The sequence below is a fragment of the Mizuhopecten yessoensis genome, unplaced genomic scaffold (genome assembly GCF_002113885.1).
Source record: "Mizuhopecten yessoensis strain PY_sf001 unplaced genomic scaffold, ASM211388v2 scaffold2583, whole genome shotgun sequence".
Lineage (NCBI taxonomy): Eukaryota > Metazoa > Mollusca > Bivalvia > Pectinida > Pectinidae > Mizuhopecten > Mizuhopecten yessoensis.
Genome location: NW_018404618.1, coordinates 131,417 through 146,367, shown reverse-complemented (window position 1 = coordinate 146,367; position 14,951 = coordinate 131,417). Strand labels below are relative to the sequence as shown.

The following is a 14,951-nucleotide window of genomic DNA, read 5'->3' as shown; positions in this document are numbered from 1 at the left end:
TTTGAGTTGTGTTATGACTCATCTTTGTTCATGTCATTGCACGAGGTTTGGTGATCTTCATATTATCCAACACTGCTTATCTGTATGAGAGGGCTTGGTGTAGATGGGGAGTGGAGTGAGGGGGTGGCATACCATGTCTTGGTGAAGAAATACAGTCTGTCTACAAATAAGGGAGCATGGGTTGTAGGGGCATTACATATCATGGTGAAGAAGCAGTCTGTCTATAGATGAGGGGCACAGCTTGGGTGTACAAGAGGGCATGGGGCAGAAGGAGAGGGTGCATTGAATGTCTAGATTAAGGAACACAGTCTGTCTATGTGAAGGGGCATTGGGGTGGGGCATAATATGTTTAGGTGAAGAAATACAGCCGGTCTGTACAATGAGCATGGAGCAGAACACTAGAGGAGTGTTTGTCTTTTAGCTCACATGGTCCAAAGGAACAAGGTGAGCTAACGATAAACCACAATGTCCATCCATCTGTAACTTCTTCTCCTTAACTGTTGCTTGGAATTTAACCATATATGACTGGAATCATCCCTGCAAATCGCTGAAGGGCAGGGCCAAAAAAGGATGATGTGGCATTATTGCTTTAAATTACTTCTTTTCTGGAAGTAAGAGATATATCAACCATATTTGGTTGGAAGCATTCTCAGGTGGTTGGGATACAAACTTGTACCAGTTGAACGGCTGACCCCCAGGACTGATGGGTGGGGCAAAACATGATGTGTGACTTTGACATGATCAAGATTTTCACTAAGCAGTTGCTGATTATAAAGAGACAAATACAGATATAGTTCCAGGATGTCCGTGGGGTCTGGCCCCAAACCTGATGGAGGCGTAAGTCTGTGGTCGTGACTTTAAAACAGTCAAAATCCCCACCTCGTTACCATATGCACAATTGCTGGGAATAAAGAGTTAACACAACCACGATATAAGAATTGACCATTTGGTCAGGTCACACCCCTATGGACTGGGTCACAACTTGGAAACAATGGAGATCTCCACCCCATAACCATATATACAATTGCTTGGCATAAAGAATGCTACCACACTCCGATTCTGGGATTCAGTCCTCAATTCATAATACAGAAACATTTCAGATCCCCACTCTATAACAATACATTAGGTGAGCAAGAAGGTTTGGATAAAAAAAGCTACCAGGGTTCGCACTGGGGACTGGCTCTATTCTTGGACCAAGGATAGTATTTGTCATACTACTTTTAATATGAGAATACTGTCATGATTGCTTTCATATCCAGGCCCTCAATGCCTCTTGTTTGTAGAAGGATTCGAGGCAAAAGGGAGTGGGCATTATATGTCCTACAAAAATCCTTGTAGAGGCTTGTAGACGAAAATTAACTCTGCCTTGCCTTCAGACAGAAAGTGCTTACTAGACATATAATGCCCACTCCCTTCTGCCTCCTACAAACAAGAGGCAATGAGGGCCTAAATCACTCACCTGGATATTAAAGCAATCATGACTATATCATATGTTGTTTGTTCCTTTATTATTAGGAATTTTAAAAAAGTCGGAGAAATTCCTTTTAAATATTACAGATAAATAGGTTAAATTCACTTGGAACGTTCTTCCTGTCACCGAGAAACTATCCGAGATGAAAATCCTTAACTTAGCCTATGCCAAATATCTTATTTCCGGTTCCGCTATTAGAACACAACATGGCAGCCTCCATCAGATCTTCGTGTGGGAGACTGAGTTTTAATGTGAAATGTCTGGTAGGTAATTCAAAATTTGTAACGGACGCTGTGACAAATGACAAGACTATCTTCAGATATCGAGCATCTTCCAGATACTACAATTCAGCCTCGACATCATCTGGATCTCCAAGGTCAAAATGGACGGGCAGAATCATTGGTATCGGTGTTCTGACAGCCACTGCTGTTGGTATAGGGGTTGGTTTCCGCAACACAACGGTGCATGATGTACGTGAAAGTAAGATTCCGGACATCAAACCTTCGAGACAGGTGAGTTTTACGTAACAGGTTGATTATTTGGTTATTGTAAATGCAAGTAAGATCACCTGGCAGAAGGTGTTATGAAATATGGTACCAGACGTTTCGTCCCAAATAACTTCAGCACCGACCGCAGCCATTTCTTCTTCTTTTTTTTTTTCCTTCTTCTTCTTCTTCTTCTTCTTCTTCTTCTTCTTCTTGTGGATAATAGCAATCCTTCCCATAAACTGAAGATTACATGCTATGCGCTGGGAAATGTACAAAGGAATAAGGGTTATTTTTTAGATTTTTAACATATATAGATAATTTAACCTATATAGATAAAACTATTGACAGGGTACAAATTTAGAATGTTGAAAACAGGTATGACACAGGGATAGCAGACTTGAATGCTTCCACTGTGTCAGATGATACGGCTGAATGAGGGAGATGATTTCATTGACTGATGGTGTGAGGATAGAAGGAAAATTTATGCGTATCTTTTGTGGTCTGTATGTGTTTGAAGGCATGAGGATTGTGGTGGCTGGATCTGGTTCTACTGTCAGCTGGTATTAAAAGGTTTGTTGGATAAATTGCTACTACATTATTCAAAATTTTGTAAAACATGACCAGTCTGAAGTATAATCTGCGAGTGTAAAGGGGAGGGCAATGTAGTGTTTCCTTCATTTCAGTTACAGAGCTGGTGTTATCATATCTGTACGTTGCAGACAAACCGTGCAGTGCGTCGTTGGACTTTTTCAATTTGGTTGATTTGGTTGTTGTTATGTGGGTCCCAGACAGGTGAGCAGTATTCAAGTTTTGGACGGACAAGGGTTTTATAGGCATGATTTTTTACTTTGGAGGAATTTATTTTTAAGTTTCGGCGAAGAAAACCCAAGGACTGGTTAGCTTAAGTGGTCATTAAATTTATGTTCTTCTCCCATTTTAGGTTTGATTATAGTAACGTGACGCCAAGGTATTTTGCCGAATCAGTAATTTCTAGAGTGTGACCATGAAGTTGATAATTTGAAGTAAATTTACTTTGACGTCTGTTAAGAACTTTTAGTACTGTGCATTTATCAGGATGGAACCTCATTAGCCAATCTTTTTCCCATTTACCAGTGGCACTCAGATCTGATTGTAATTTCTCAACATCATCTTGTGTTTTTATGGTTTTATAAATGATGCTGGTATCAGCGAAGAGGCGTAGAGTGCTGAATTTGATATATTCTGAAAGATCATTAATATGAATGAGAAACAGGATAGGTCCGAGGACCGTACCCTGGGGGACACCTGAAGTTACAGGGACTGTAGATGATTTTTTACCATTTAATACTGACTGTGTTCTGTTGGATAGAAATGAAGAAATCCAGTTAAGTGTGTTGTTCTGTATACCATAGAATTTTAGTTTATAAAGTAGGTGGGGGTGAGAAAGTTTCAAGTACTTCAGTTTTATAACATTTATTTGTTACGGATATGAATAAATGCAAACATTGTTTAGGACAACTCAATACGAGATGTTTCGTAAATTATATAAAAAAAGGCACACACAGGACTTGCATAAAAATGTATTTTGTTCTGCAATAGGACGTTTTGGCACTTGTGTTCACAGGGTCATCCTTTTTTGCTCCAAGTGTTAAAAGAACTCGGTTAACCAAAAGCAGGATTATTACCCACATGGCACTGGCATCAGTATCCCGCTGTCGGTTACATCAATATATCAATATAGTGATAATATGGTCAATGTATTTGATTTCGCCCATTACCATACATAGCCATACTGTCAGTCATTGGGTTACACATAAGGATCTCACTTTTATGGTTAATCACACAATTATCCAAAGGACTACAGAAGCTGCAAGAGATTAGATTGATCAACCAAGAGAGCATTTTTTTGTTTTAAACAAGAGAGTAACATGAAAGAGAATAGCGTGCTTCCACCAGGATTCAAACCCTCAATCCCTAGATTTCTAGTCGGACACTCTACCACTGAGCTAAAGGGAAATTCCCTCTAGCTCGAAGCTTGAAAGTGACCATAACGTTAACCCTATGTACAATTTAAATCTGCCACACTACTACTCCCCCCTTTTTAAATGTGTTTGCCCTCGAACACCACACACGAGGTGGTCCCTGCAGGTATGGCGTAAGAATTGTACCTGCTGCCCCCATTGTATGATCGTAAGAGGCGACTTTTGGGATTTATCTTTTCTCTTCTTTCTGAACAACTTTTTTTTTCTAATGTCTCCTTTGACAATGCCTCACTTTTGGCCTTTAGTTGAGCGTTCACCCCTGTGTGGAAGGCTTTTGGTTCTGTCCCCTGGCCAAGACATACCAGAGTCTGCAAAAATGGTAGTTTCTACTCCTGCTTAATGCTCAGCAATTTAGGAGTGGGATGACTGGTTTGCCCATTGTCAGTATAATGTGACCGGGTGGGCTGTCCTGCTGGGTGTCCTTGGCAGTATGTTTCAGTGAGGTCGCACTATAAAGTCAGCATCAGTTCCGCGCTATCACATGGAGACAAATACGAACATATTGCAGCCTCTCAAAACACACATGCATACACTACAGGCATGCATCTTGCACACAGGGGAGGCCGTCCTTAAATGACCATAGCTGTTGATAGGACGTTAAACAATACTAAACCAAACCAAACCACAACCCAGGTTCTAACTCCCTGTCACCACAGGAAGGGCCACAGACACCATTTGTAACAGGAAAAAGAATAGTGTGCTTCCACCGGGGATCGAACCATCAATCTCCAGGTTCCTAGTCGGACACTCTGCCACTGTGCTAAAGGGAAATTCCCTCTAGCTTGAATCTAAAAGGCGACTGTATTCCTATATATGTACAATTAAAATCTGCCACACAAGAAATCCCTTTAAAACATATTTATACACATTGTTGATGTATGAAGTTATCAACCTGAAATAGTGGTATGCCCATTATGATATTGATACATCATGTAATTTAATGTTATTAGTAGGAAAGTTAATTTTGATATCATTTTGTGGATGTAGTATATTGTAAACCTATCTCAGTTATAGAATGTCATGTAAAGTTGTGATACCATTGCCGTTCTTGTGACAACTTGCACTCTGCCGATTCTTTTAGAAGTAAATATGTAAGTAAAGATAAAAAGTTAATCATGTTTTACAATATTTGCCCAAAAAAAGACATAAGGGAGTTTTATAACCAACCAAGGGAGATTTTATAACCAACCATTTTTGAACATGTTCATGTTATATTTTTAGATCCGAATTCCGACTGATAAAAGTGGGATGAAGTTGATCCTGTACCAGTATCAAACGTGTCCGTTTTGCTGTAAGCTTCGTGCTCTGCTGGACTATTATGGATTATCGTATGATGTGGTGGAGGTGAACTCTGTGTTTAGGTCAGAGATCAAATGGTCAAAGTACAAGAAAGTTCCAATACTTGCGTACCAGGCAGAGGGCAAAGAGGAACAAATTGTAAGTTCTTAAAGTCTAATATCAGTCTTACATATATCAGCCAGTAGAAAAATAAGTGGTTTCATGATGATTATCAGTATTGTTTTCAAGTTGTATTTATTGGTGATGATGTGGATAAATGAAAAAATCCTAAACATGTGTAAACAAATAAATAAATAAAATCCATAAATTTGCAGATGATTTGCTGTGCTAACTTTAAGTAATCAATAGTAATCAACACAAAACTTGACATTTTCGAAATATATTATAATGCATCTCACAAATATACTTTAATATCATAAATCAACTGTCATCTCACAAATAGACTTTAATATCATAAATCAACTGTCATCTCACAAATATACTTTGATATCATAAATCAACAGTCATCTGACAAATACACATCTTACAAAAAGCATAATCCATCTGCATAAATACCCATCTTACAAAATGTACTACCCATCTTTTACAAATATACATCTTACAAAATGTACTACCCATCTCTCACAAGTATACATCTTACAAAATGTACTACCCATCTCTCACAAGTATACATCTTACAAAATGTACTACCCATCTCTCACAAATATACATCTTACAAAATGTACTACCCATCTCTCACAAATATACATCTTACAAAATGTACTACCCATCTCTCACAAATATACATCTTACAAAATGTACTACCCATCTCTCACAAGTATACATCTTACAAAATGTACTACCCATCTCTCACAAGTATACATCTTACAAAATGTACTACCCATCTCACACAAATATACATCTTACAAAATGTACTACCCATCTCACACAAGTATACATCTTACAAAATGTACTACCCATCTCACACAAATATACATCTTACAAAATGTACTACCCATCTCTCACAAATATACATCTTACAAAATGTACTACCCATCTCACACAAGTATACATCTTACAAAATGTACTACCTATCTCTCACAAATACCCATCTTACAAAATGTACTACCCATCTCACACAAGTATACATCTTACAAAATGTACTACCTATCTCACACAAGTATACATCTTACAAAATGCACTACCCATCTCACACAAGTATACATCTTACAAAATGTACTACCCATCTCACACAAATATACATCTTACAAAATGTACTACATATACCCATCTCACACAAATACCCATCTTACAAAATGCACTACCCATCTCGCACAAATATACATCTTACAAAATGTACTACCCATCTCTCACAAATATACATCTTACAAAATGTACTACCCATCTCACACAAATACCCATCTTACAAAATGCACTACCCATCTCGCACAAATACCCATCTTACAAAATGTACTACCAATCTCTCACAAGTATACATCTTACAAAATGCACTACCCATCTCACACAAATAAAGGTTATGAATCAAAACCAGTCATTGTATTTATTTTAGTATTAACTATTATACTTTGGAATAACCCAACTGGTCAGTATGAAAAGGGGAGTGAGCAACAATAATTGAATGAAGGTTTCATTATATACCTGATTACTTACACCTGTTTGTTTTTGTTTCCATAGCAACTGAATGATTCATCTGTTGTGATGAGTATTCTCTATTCCCACCTTGTGGATGCCACACAAACCATAAGCCTTATCAACTCCTTTTATCCTGAAGTTGAAGTCTTTGATGAAATAAAAAAGAAAACTGTCAATGATTTTGCAAACAAATACTACGTCATGTACCAAGAAAATGCTTCGGATGGCAAGACAACAGACCAACAGCTGTAGGTGACCTGTATCAGATGTTTACAATTGAACCAGGCCTCACACTTACAGCACAGTCTTAAACCAAATATTCTTAAATATGAATTTAACTTTCATTTTCTAAATTCTGCATATTGTAGATTAATCTGAATATCACGTATTTATATATATAGACAATTTATCACATTGTTTGAAGAAAACAGTTTTTAGCTCATCTGCCTGAAGGGCTAGTGAGCTTCTGTCATGGCACGTCGTCTGTCGTCCGTCAACTTTTCCTTTAAACGATTTCTTCTGAAGAATGGACAGGCCTAGAGTCAAGATAATTTGCTGAAAGCTTCCTTGGTGATTATATAAGAGCCCAACAAAGTTTGACCTTGACCTACTTTCAAGGTCACAGGGGTGAAATAAGTCTAACATTTATATTTAAACCACTTCTGAAGAAGAACTGAAATGTATAGAATCTTGATATTTGACTGGCAGTTTCTTGGGATTGAACACAACAAATTTTGAGAATGAAAATGACCTTGACCTACTGTCAAGGTCGCAGGGGTCAAATATGTTAAACACATCATACAACTTCTTCTGAATAACTTAAAGGGATAGAATCATAATATTTGACTGATGGCTTTTTCAGTTAGAGCCTGACAATTTTTGCAAATAAAAATGACCTTGACGTACTGTCAAGGTCAAAAAGGTCAAATATGTCAAACAATTAAATGACTTCTGAAGAAGAACTTAAAGTAATAGAACAATTATAATGTTTGGCTGGTAGCTTCCTGGGTTGGAGTCTGAAAAAAGTTTGCAAATAAAAATAACCTGAACCTACTTTCAAGGTCACAGAGGTCAAAAATTGAGCTCAATAAAGTTTGCGAAAGAAAATGACCTTTACTTCCTTTCAAGGTCACAGGAATCAAATGTGTTAACATATTTAAATGACTCTTTTCAGTAACTAAGAGCCATAGGGTGATGGTATTTGGATTAAGGACTTCCAAGCTTTTTCAACTGAATGACTTTGTTAGACTTTCAAGGTCACTGTCGTAAAATGTGGTAAAATCTTGTAACGGGTTGTTTTGAATAATCAAGAGTCATAGGTAAGGATTTTTATCATATAGCTTTATATAAATCTTATTTGATATAGAGTTTTCTTGGGCCAATATGTTTCAATGTTGTATAAACCATTCCCCCACCCCAATGGGGACAAAGGGATGAGACCCTATAAGGTGAGGGTGCTGCTGAGAGACAGAGCCAATACTTGGAAATATTTGTAGTATAGTATAATATTTAATGAGAATATTTTACTGTGACTGCTTGAATATCAGGATGAGCAATACAGGCCCTCTGGGCCTGTTGTTAAAAAGCTTCTTCTCAGAACAAGAAATTTCTCAATATATATATTGATTGTGAACCTTGGCTATATTAACAAGATTCAATGTACTGAATATCTGTTTAAAGGGAACTACTGTTGTAGGAAAAAAACGGTTTGAAAGTATCATTTCTGATAAATGAATACTGTTACTTTGTATCATAAGACTCTCTGCTTTATTGACAGATATAAGTTCAGATAACATAATCTTCTGATGCTTTGTATGTTGTGTGGGTATGCTGACTGCCACAGAAGAAATGCCATGATTCCTGTTTCTTAATTTTTCAGAGAAGAAAGGACATGGCGAGCCTGGACAGACAAAACCTTAGTCCATGTGTTATCCCCCAATGTGTACAGAACACCCTCAGAAGCCATCCAGGCCTTCCAATACTTCTCTCAGGTGGGCGAGTGGGAACAGGTGTTCAGCTTCCCTATGAGAATATTTGTTATTTACACAGGAGCTACAGCCATGTACTTCCTTGGAAAACTTCTGAAAAAGAGGTAAGATCAACTAACTTATTATAGATATGGTAATAAAGTGTCATTTTATCTTTCTGTCGGTATATCAACATTTTTGTTTCGTTGACTTATTTCTGTTTCATTCAGATATAGTGACGTGATAAATCATTCATTCGCTAAATTCATAGGTAACCAAGTCACACGTTACTACTACTGTGTTACTCCACCAAGATCAGACTTCAGTTATATCTATTGGTGCTTTACCTGTATCACTGATGATAGTTCTTTCCATGTTTTTGTTCAGGTATAACCTACACAATGATGTTTTTGTTCAGGTATAATGAACACAATGATGTTTTTGATCAGGTATAACCAACACAATGATGTCTTTGTTCAGGTATAACCTATACAATGATGTTTTTGTTCAGGTATAATGAACACAATGATGTTTTTGATCAGGTGTAACCAACACAATGATGTTTTTGTTCAGGTATAATCTACACAATGATGTTTTTGTTCAGGTATAACCTATACAATGATGTTTTCGTTCAGGTATAATGAACACAATGATGTTTTTGACCAGGTATAACCAACACAATGATGTTTTTGTTCATGTATAACCAACACAATGATGTTTTTGTTCAGGTATAATCTACACAATGATGTTTTTGTTCAGGTATAACCTACACAATGATTTTTTTGTTCAGGTATAACCTACACAATGATGTTTTTGTTCAGGTATAACCTACATAATAATGTTTTTGTTAAGGTATAATGAACACAATGATGTTTTTGATCAGGTATAACCAACACAATGAATTTTTGTTCAGGTATTACCTATACAATGATGTTTTTGTTCAGGTATAACCTACACAATGATGTTTTTGTTCAGGTATAACCTTCATGATGATGTGCGGATGTCTCTGTACAATGAGTGTGATGTGTGGGTGAAGGCTATAGGCAGGAAAAGGAAGTTCCTTGGAGGAGATAGACCAAACCTGGCTGACTTGGTAAATATATTTAATCATCTTATTTACGACACAAAACTATGCATAATATCAAAATCTAAAAGTTTGGTAAGGTCATGAGATTTGATCATCATTTTCTCCTACTCAGAACCCTGTCAATTAGATAGAGAAATACACAAAGTTGTAAGCAGGAATGACGAAATGACAGTGTGAAGTTAAAACAATGTTTACAGTGTGGGAACATTAAGTTGCAAACAGGCATTGTGTTTCTATTTACAGTCTGTATATGTCGTTCTAAGCTCTATAGAGGGAGGGTGAACCTGTATTCTGTTGTTTCTATTTACAGTCTGTGTACAGTGTACTCAGTTCTATAGAGGGAGGGTGAACCTGTATTGTGTTGTTTCTATTTACAGTCTGTGTACAGTGTACTCAGCTCTATAGAGGGAGGGTGAACCTGTATTGTGTTGTTTCTATTTACAGTCTGTGTACAGTGTACTCAGTTCTATAGAGGGAGGGTGAACCTGTATTGTGTTGTTTCTATTTACAGTCTGTGTACAGTGTACTCAGTTCTATAGAGGGAGGGTGAACCTGTATTGTGTTGTTTCTATTTACAGTCTGTGTACAGTGTACTCAGTTCTATAGAGGGAGGGTGAACCTGTATTGTGTTGTTTCTATTTACAGTCTGTGTACAGTGTACTCAGTTCTATAGAGGGAGGGTGAACCTGTATTGTGTTGTTTCTATTTACAGTCTGTGTACAGTGTACTCAGTTCTATAGAGGGAGGGTGAACCTGTATTGTGTTGTTTCTATTTACAGTCTGTGTACAGTGTACTCAGTTCTATAGAGGGAGGGTGAACCTGTATTGTGTTGTTTCTATTTACAGTCTGTGTACAGTGTACTCAGTTCTATAGAGGGAGGGTGAACCTGTATTGTGTTGTTTCTATTTACAGTCTGTGTACAGTGTACTCAGTTCTATAGAGGGAGGGTGAACCTGTATTGTGTTGTTTCTATTTACAGTCTGTGTACAGTGTACTCAGTTCTATAGAGGGAGGGTGAACCTGTATTGTGTTGTTTCTATTTACAGTCTGTGTACAGTGTACTCAGTTCTATAGAGGGAGGGTGAACCTGTATTGTGTTGTTTCTATTTACAGTCTGTGTACAGTGTACTCAGTTCTATAGAGGGAGGGTGAACCTGTATTGTGTTGTTTCTATTTACAGTCTGTGTACAGTGTACTCAGTTCTATAGAGGGAGGGTGAACCTGTATTGTGTTGTTTCTATTTACAGTCTGTGTACAGTGTACTCAGTTCTATAGAGGGAGGGTGAACCTGTATTGTGTTGTTTCTATTTACAGTCTGTGTACAGTGTACTCAGTTCTATAGAGGGAGGGTGAACCTGTATTGTGTTGTTTCTATTTACAGTCTGTGTACAGTGTACTCAGTTCTATAGAGGGAGGGTGAACCTGTATTGTGTTGTTTCTATTTACAGTCTGTGTACAGTGTACTCAGTTCTATAGAGGGAGGGTGAACCTGTATTGTGTTGTTTCTATTTACAGTCTGTGTACAGTGTACTCAGTTCTATAGAGGGAGGGTGAACCTGTATTGTGTTGTTTCTATTTACAGTCTGTGTACAGTGTACTCAGTTCTATAGAGGGAGGGTGAACCTGTATTGTGTTGTTTCTATTTACAGTCTGTGTACAGTGTACTCAGTTCTATAGAGGGAGGGTGAACCTGTATTGTGTTGTTTCTATTTACAGTCTGTGTACAGTGTACTCAGTTCTATAGAGGGAGGGTGAACCTGTATTGTGTTGTTTCTATTTACAGTCTGTGTACAGTGTACTCAGTTCTATAGAGGGAGGGTGAACCTGTATTGTGTTGTTTCTATTTACAGTCTGTGTACAGTGTACTCAGTTCTATAGAGGGAGGGTGAACCTGTATTGTGTTGTTTCTATTTACAGTCTGTGTACAGTGTACTCAGTTCTATAGAGGGAGGGTGAACCTGTATTGTGTTGTTTCTATTTACAGTCTGTGTACAGTGTACTCAGTTCTATAGAGGGAGGGTGAACCTGTATTGTGTTGTTTCTATTTACAGTCTGTGTACAGTGTACTCAGTTCTATAGAGGGAGGGTGAACCTGTATTGTGTTGTTTCTATTTACAGTCTGTGTACAGTGTACTCAGTTCTATAGAGGGAGGGTGAACCTGTATTGTGTTGTTTCTATTTACAGTCTGTGTACAGTGTACTCAGTTCTATAGAGGGAGGGTGAACCTGTATTGTGTTGTTTCTATTTACAGTCTGTGTACAGTGTACTCAGTTCTATAGAGGGAGGGTGAACCTGTATTGTGTTGTTTCTATTTACAGTCTGTGTACAGTGTACTCAGTTCTATAGAGGGAGGGTGAACCTGTATTGTGTTGTTTCTATTTACAGTCTGTGTACAGTGTACTCAGTTCTATAGAGGGAGGGTGAACCTGTATTGTGTTGTTTCTATTTACAGTCTGTGTACAGTGTACTCAGTTCTATAGAGGGAGGGTGAACCTGTATTGTGTTGTTTCTATTTACAGTCTGTGTACAGTGTACTCAGTTCTATAGAGGGAGGGTGAACCTGTATTGTGTTGTTTCTATTTACAGTCTGTGTACAGTGTACTCAGTTCTATAGAGGGAGGGTGAACCTGTATTGTGTTGTTTCTATTTACAGTCTGTGTACAGTGTACTCAGTTCTATAGAGGGAGGGTGAACCTGTATTGTGTTGTTTCTATTTACAGTCTGTGTACAGTGTACTCAGTTCTATAGAGGGAGGGTGAACCTGTATTGTGTTGTTTCTATTTACAGTCTGTGTACAGTGTACTCAGTTCTATAGAGGGAGGGTGAACCTGTATTGTGTTGTTTCTATTTACAGTCTGTGTACAGTGTACTCAGTTCTATAGAGGGAGGGTGAACCTGTATTGTGTTGTTTCTATTTACAGTCTGTGTACAGTGTACTCAGTTCTATAGAGGGAGGGTGAACCTGTATTGTGTTGTTTCTATTTACAGTCTGTGTACAGTGTACTCAGTTCTATAGAGGGAGGGTGAACCTGTATTGTGTTGTTTCTATTTACAGTCTGTGTACAGTGTACTCAGTTCTATAGAGGGAGGGTGAACCTGTATTGTGTTGTTTCTATTTACAGTCTGTGTACAGTGTACTCAGTTCTATAGAGGGAGGGTGAACCTGTATTGTGTTGTTTCTATTTACAGTCTGTGTACAGTGTACTCAGTTCTATAGAGGGAGGGTGAACCTGTATTGTGTTGTTTCTATTTACAGTCTGTGTACAGTGTACTCAGTTCTATAGAGGGAGGGTGAACCTGTATTGTGTTGTTTCTATTTACAGTCTGTGTACAGTGTACTCAGTTCTATAGAGGGAGGGTGAACCTGTATTGTGTTGTTTCTATTTACAGTCTGTGTACAGTGTACTCAGTTCTATAGAGGGAGGGTGAACCTGTATTGTGTTGTTTCTATTTACAGTCTGTGTACAGTGTACTCAGTTCTATAGAGGGAGGGTGAACCTGTATTGTGTTGTTTCTATTTACAGTCTGTGTACAGTGTACTCAGTTCTATAGAGGGAGGGTGAACCTGTATTGTGTTGTTTCTATTTACAGTCTGTGTACAGTGTACTCAGTTCTATAGAGGGAGGGTGAACCTGTATTGTGTTGTTTCTATTTACAGTCTGTGTACAGTGTACTCAGTTCTATAGAGGGAGGGTGAACCTGTATTGTGTTGTTTCTATTTACAGTCTGTGTACAGTGTACTCAGTTCTATAGAGGGAGGGTGAACCTGTATTGTGTTGTTTCTATTTACAGTCTGTGTACAGTGTACTCAGTTCTATAGAGGGAGGGTGAACCTGTATTGTGTTGTTTCTATTTACAGTCTGTGTACAGTGTACTCAGTTCTATAGAGGGAGGGTGAACCTGTATTGTGTTGTTTCTATTTACAGTCTGTGTACAGTGTACTCAGTTCTATAGAGGGAGGGTGAACCTGTATTGTGTTGTTTCTATTTACAGTCTGTATATGGCGTTCTCAGCTCTATAGAGGGAGGGTGAACCTGTATTCTGTTGTTTCTATTTACAGTCTGTATATGGCGTTCTCAGCTCTATAGAGGGATGTGATGCATTCAAGGATACTTTGGAAAGGACAAGAATAAAACCTTGGTACAATCGGATGAAGAACACTGTCCAGAGACACGAAGGACATGCCACCTTACCATCAGTGAACAAAGTGCCAGCCATACCTGAGCAAAAGTCTTAATCAGGATGGTTTGGAAATTAATGTAGTAGAAATGTCAGTCTTAACAAAATCAGACCCTATTTTACTACTCTCCTTATAAGAATCTGTATGTAGGGTCAAATATCTGGTGTAGTTCGATTGTAGCATTGTTTGTCTCATATTTATTAAGTAAGGAGAAAATGTGTGGATAGAGTTCTATTACCAGAAGTAAAGAGAAATTCTGTGATTGATATACTAAGTATCAGAACTATTGTTTATCAATAAATCTGACAATTAAATACACCAAAAAGATACACTACACAGCAAATACATCAGAAATTTATAGCACTCTGCAAATCCACCAAAAAGTTAAGTACACGCCAAATACATCTGAAATTAATAGCACTCCCAAATACAACAAAAGTTACAGCACACTGCAAATACAACAGAAATGTATAGCACTCCCAAATACACCAAAAGTTACAGCACACGGCAAATCCATCAGAAATGTATAGCATTCCCAAATACAACAAAAGTTACATCACACTTCAAATACATCAGAAATGCATAGCACTCCCAAATACACCAAAAGTTACAGCACACGGCAAATCCATCAGAAATGTATAGCACCCCCAAATACAACAAAAGTTACGTCCCACAGCAAATACATCAGAAACGTATAGCACTCCCAAATCCAACAAAAGTTACAGCACTCAGCAAATACATCAGAAATGTATAGCACTCCCAAATACAACAAAAAGTTACAGTGCACAGCAAATACATCAGAAA

The 14,951-nt window shown here is 37.8% G+C and overlaps 1 protein-coding gene across 1 annotated transcript; it reads left to right on the top strand.

The window, feature by feature from the left end:
* Positions 1-1,670: 1,670 nt before the first annotated feature.
* On the top strand, positions 1,671-14,650 carry LOC110446128 (prostaglandin E synthase 2-like). The gene is made up of 6 exons (XM_021491115.1): positions 1,671-1,983; positions 5,202-5,417; positions 6,954-7,159; positions 8,791-9,003; positions 9,854-9,971; positions 14,028-14,650. The coding sequence occupies exons 1-6, from the start codon at positions 1,678-1,680 to the stop codon at positions 14,202-14,204; spliced, it is 1,236 nt and encodes a 411-aa protein (XP_021346790.1). The 5' UTR covers positions 1,671-1,677; the 3' UTR covers positions 14,205-14,650.
* The last annotated feature ends 301 nt before the right edge of the window (positions 14,651-14,951 follow it).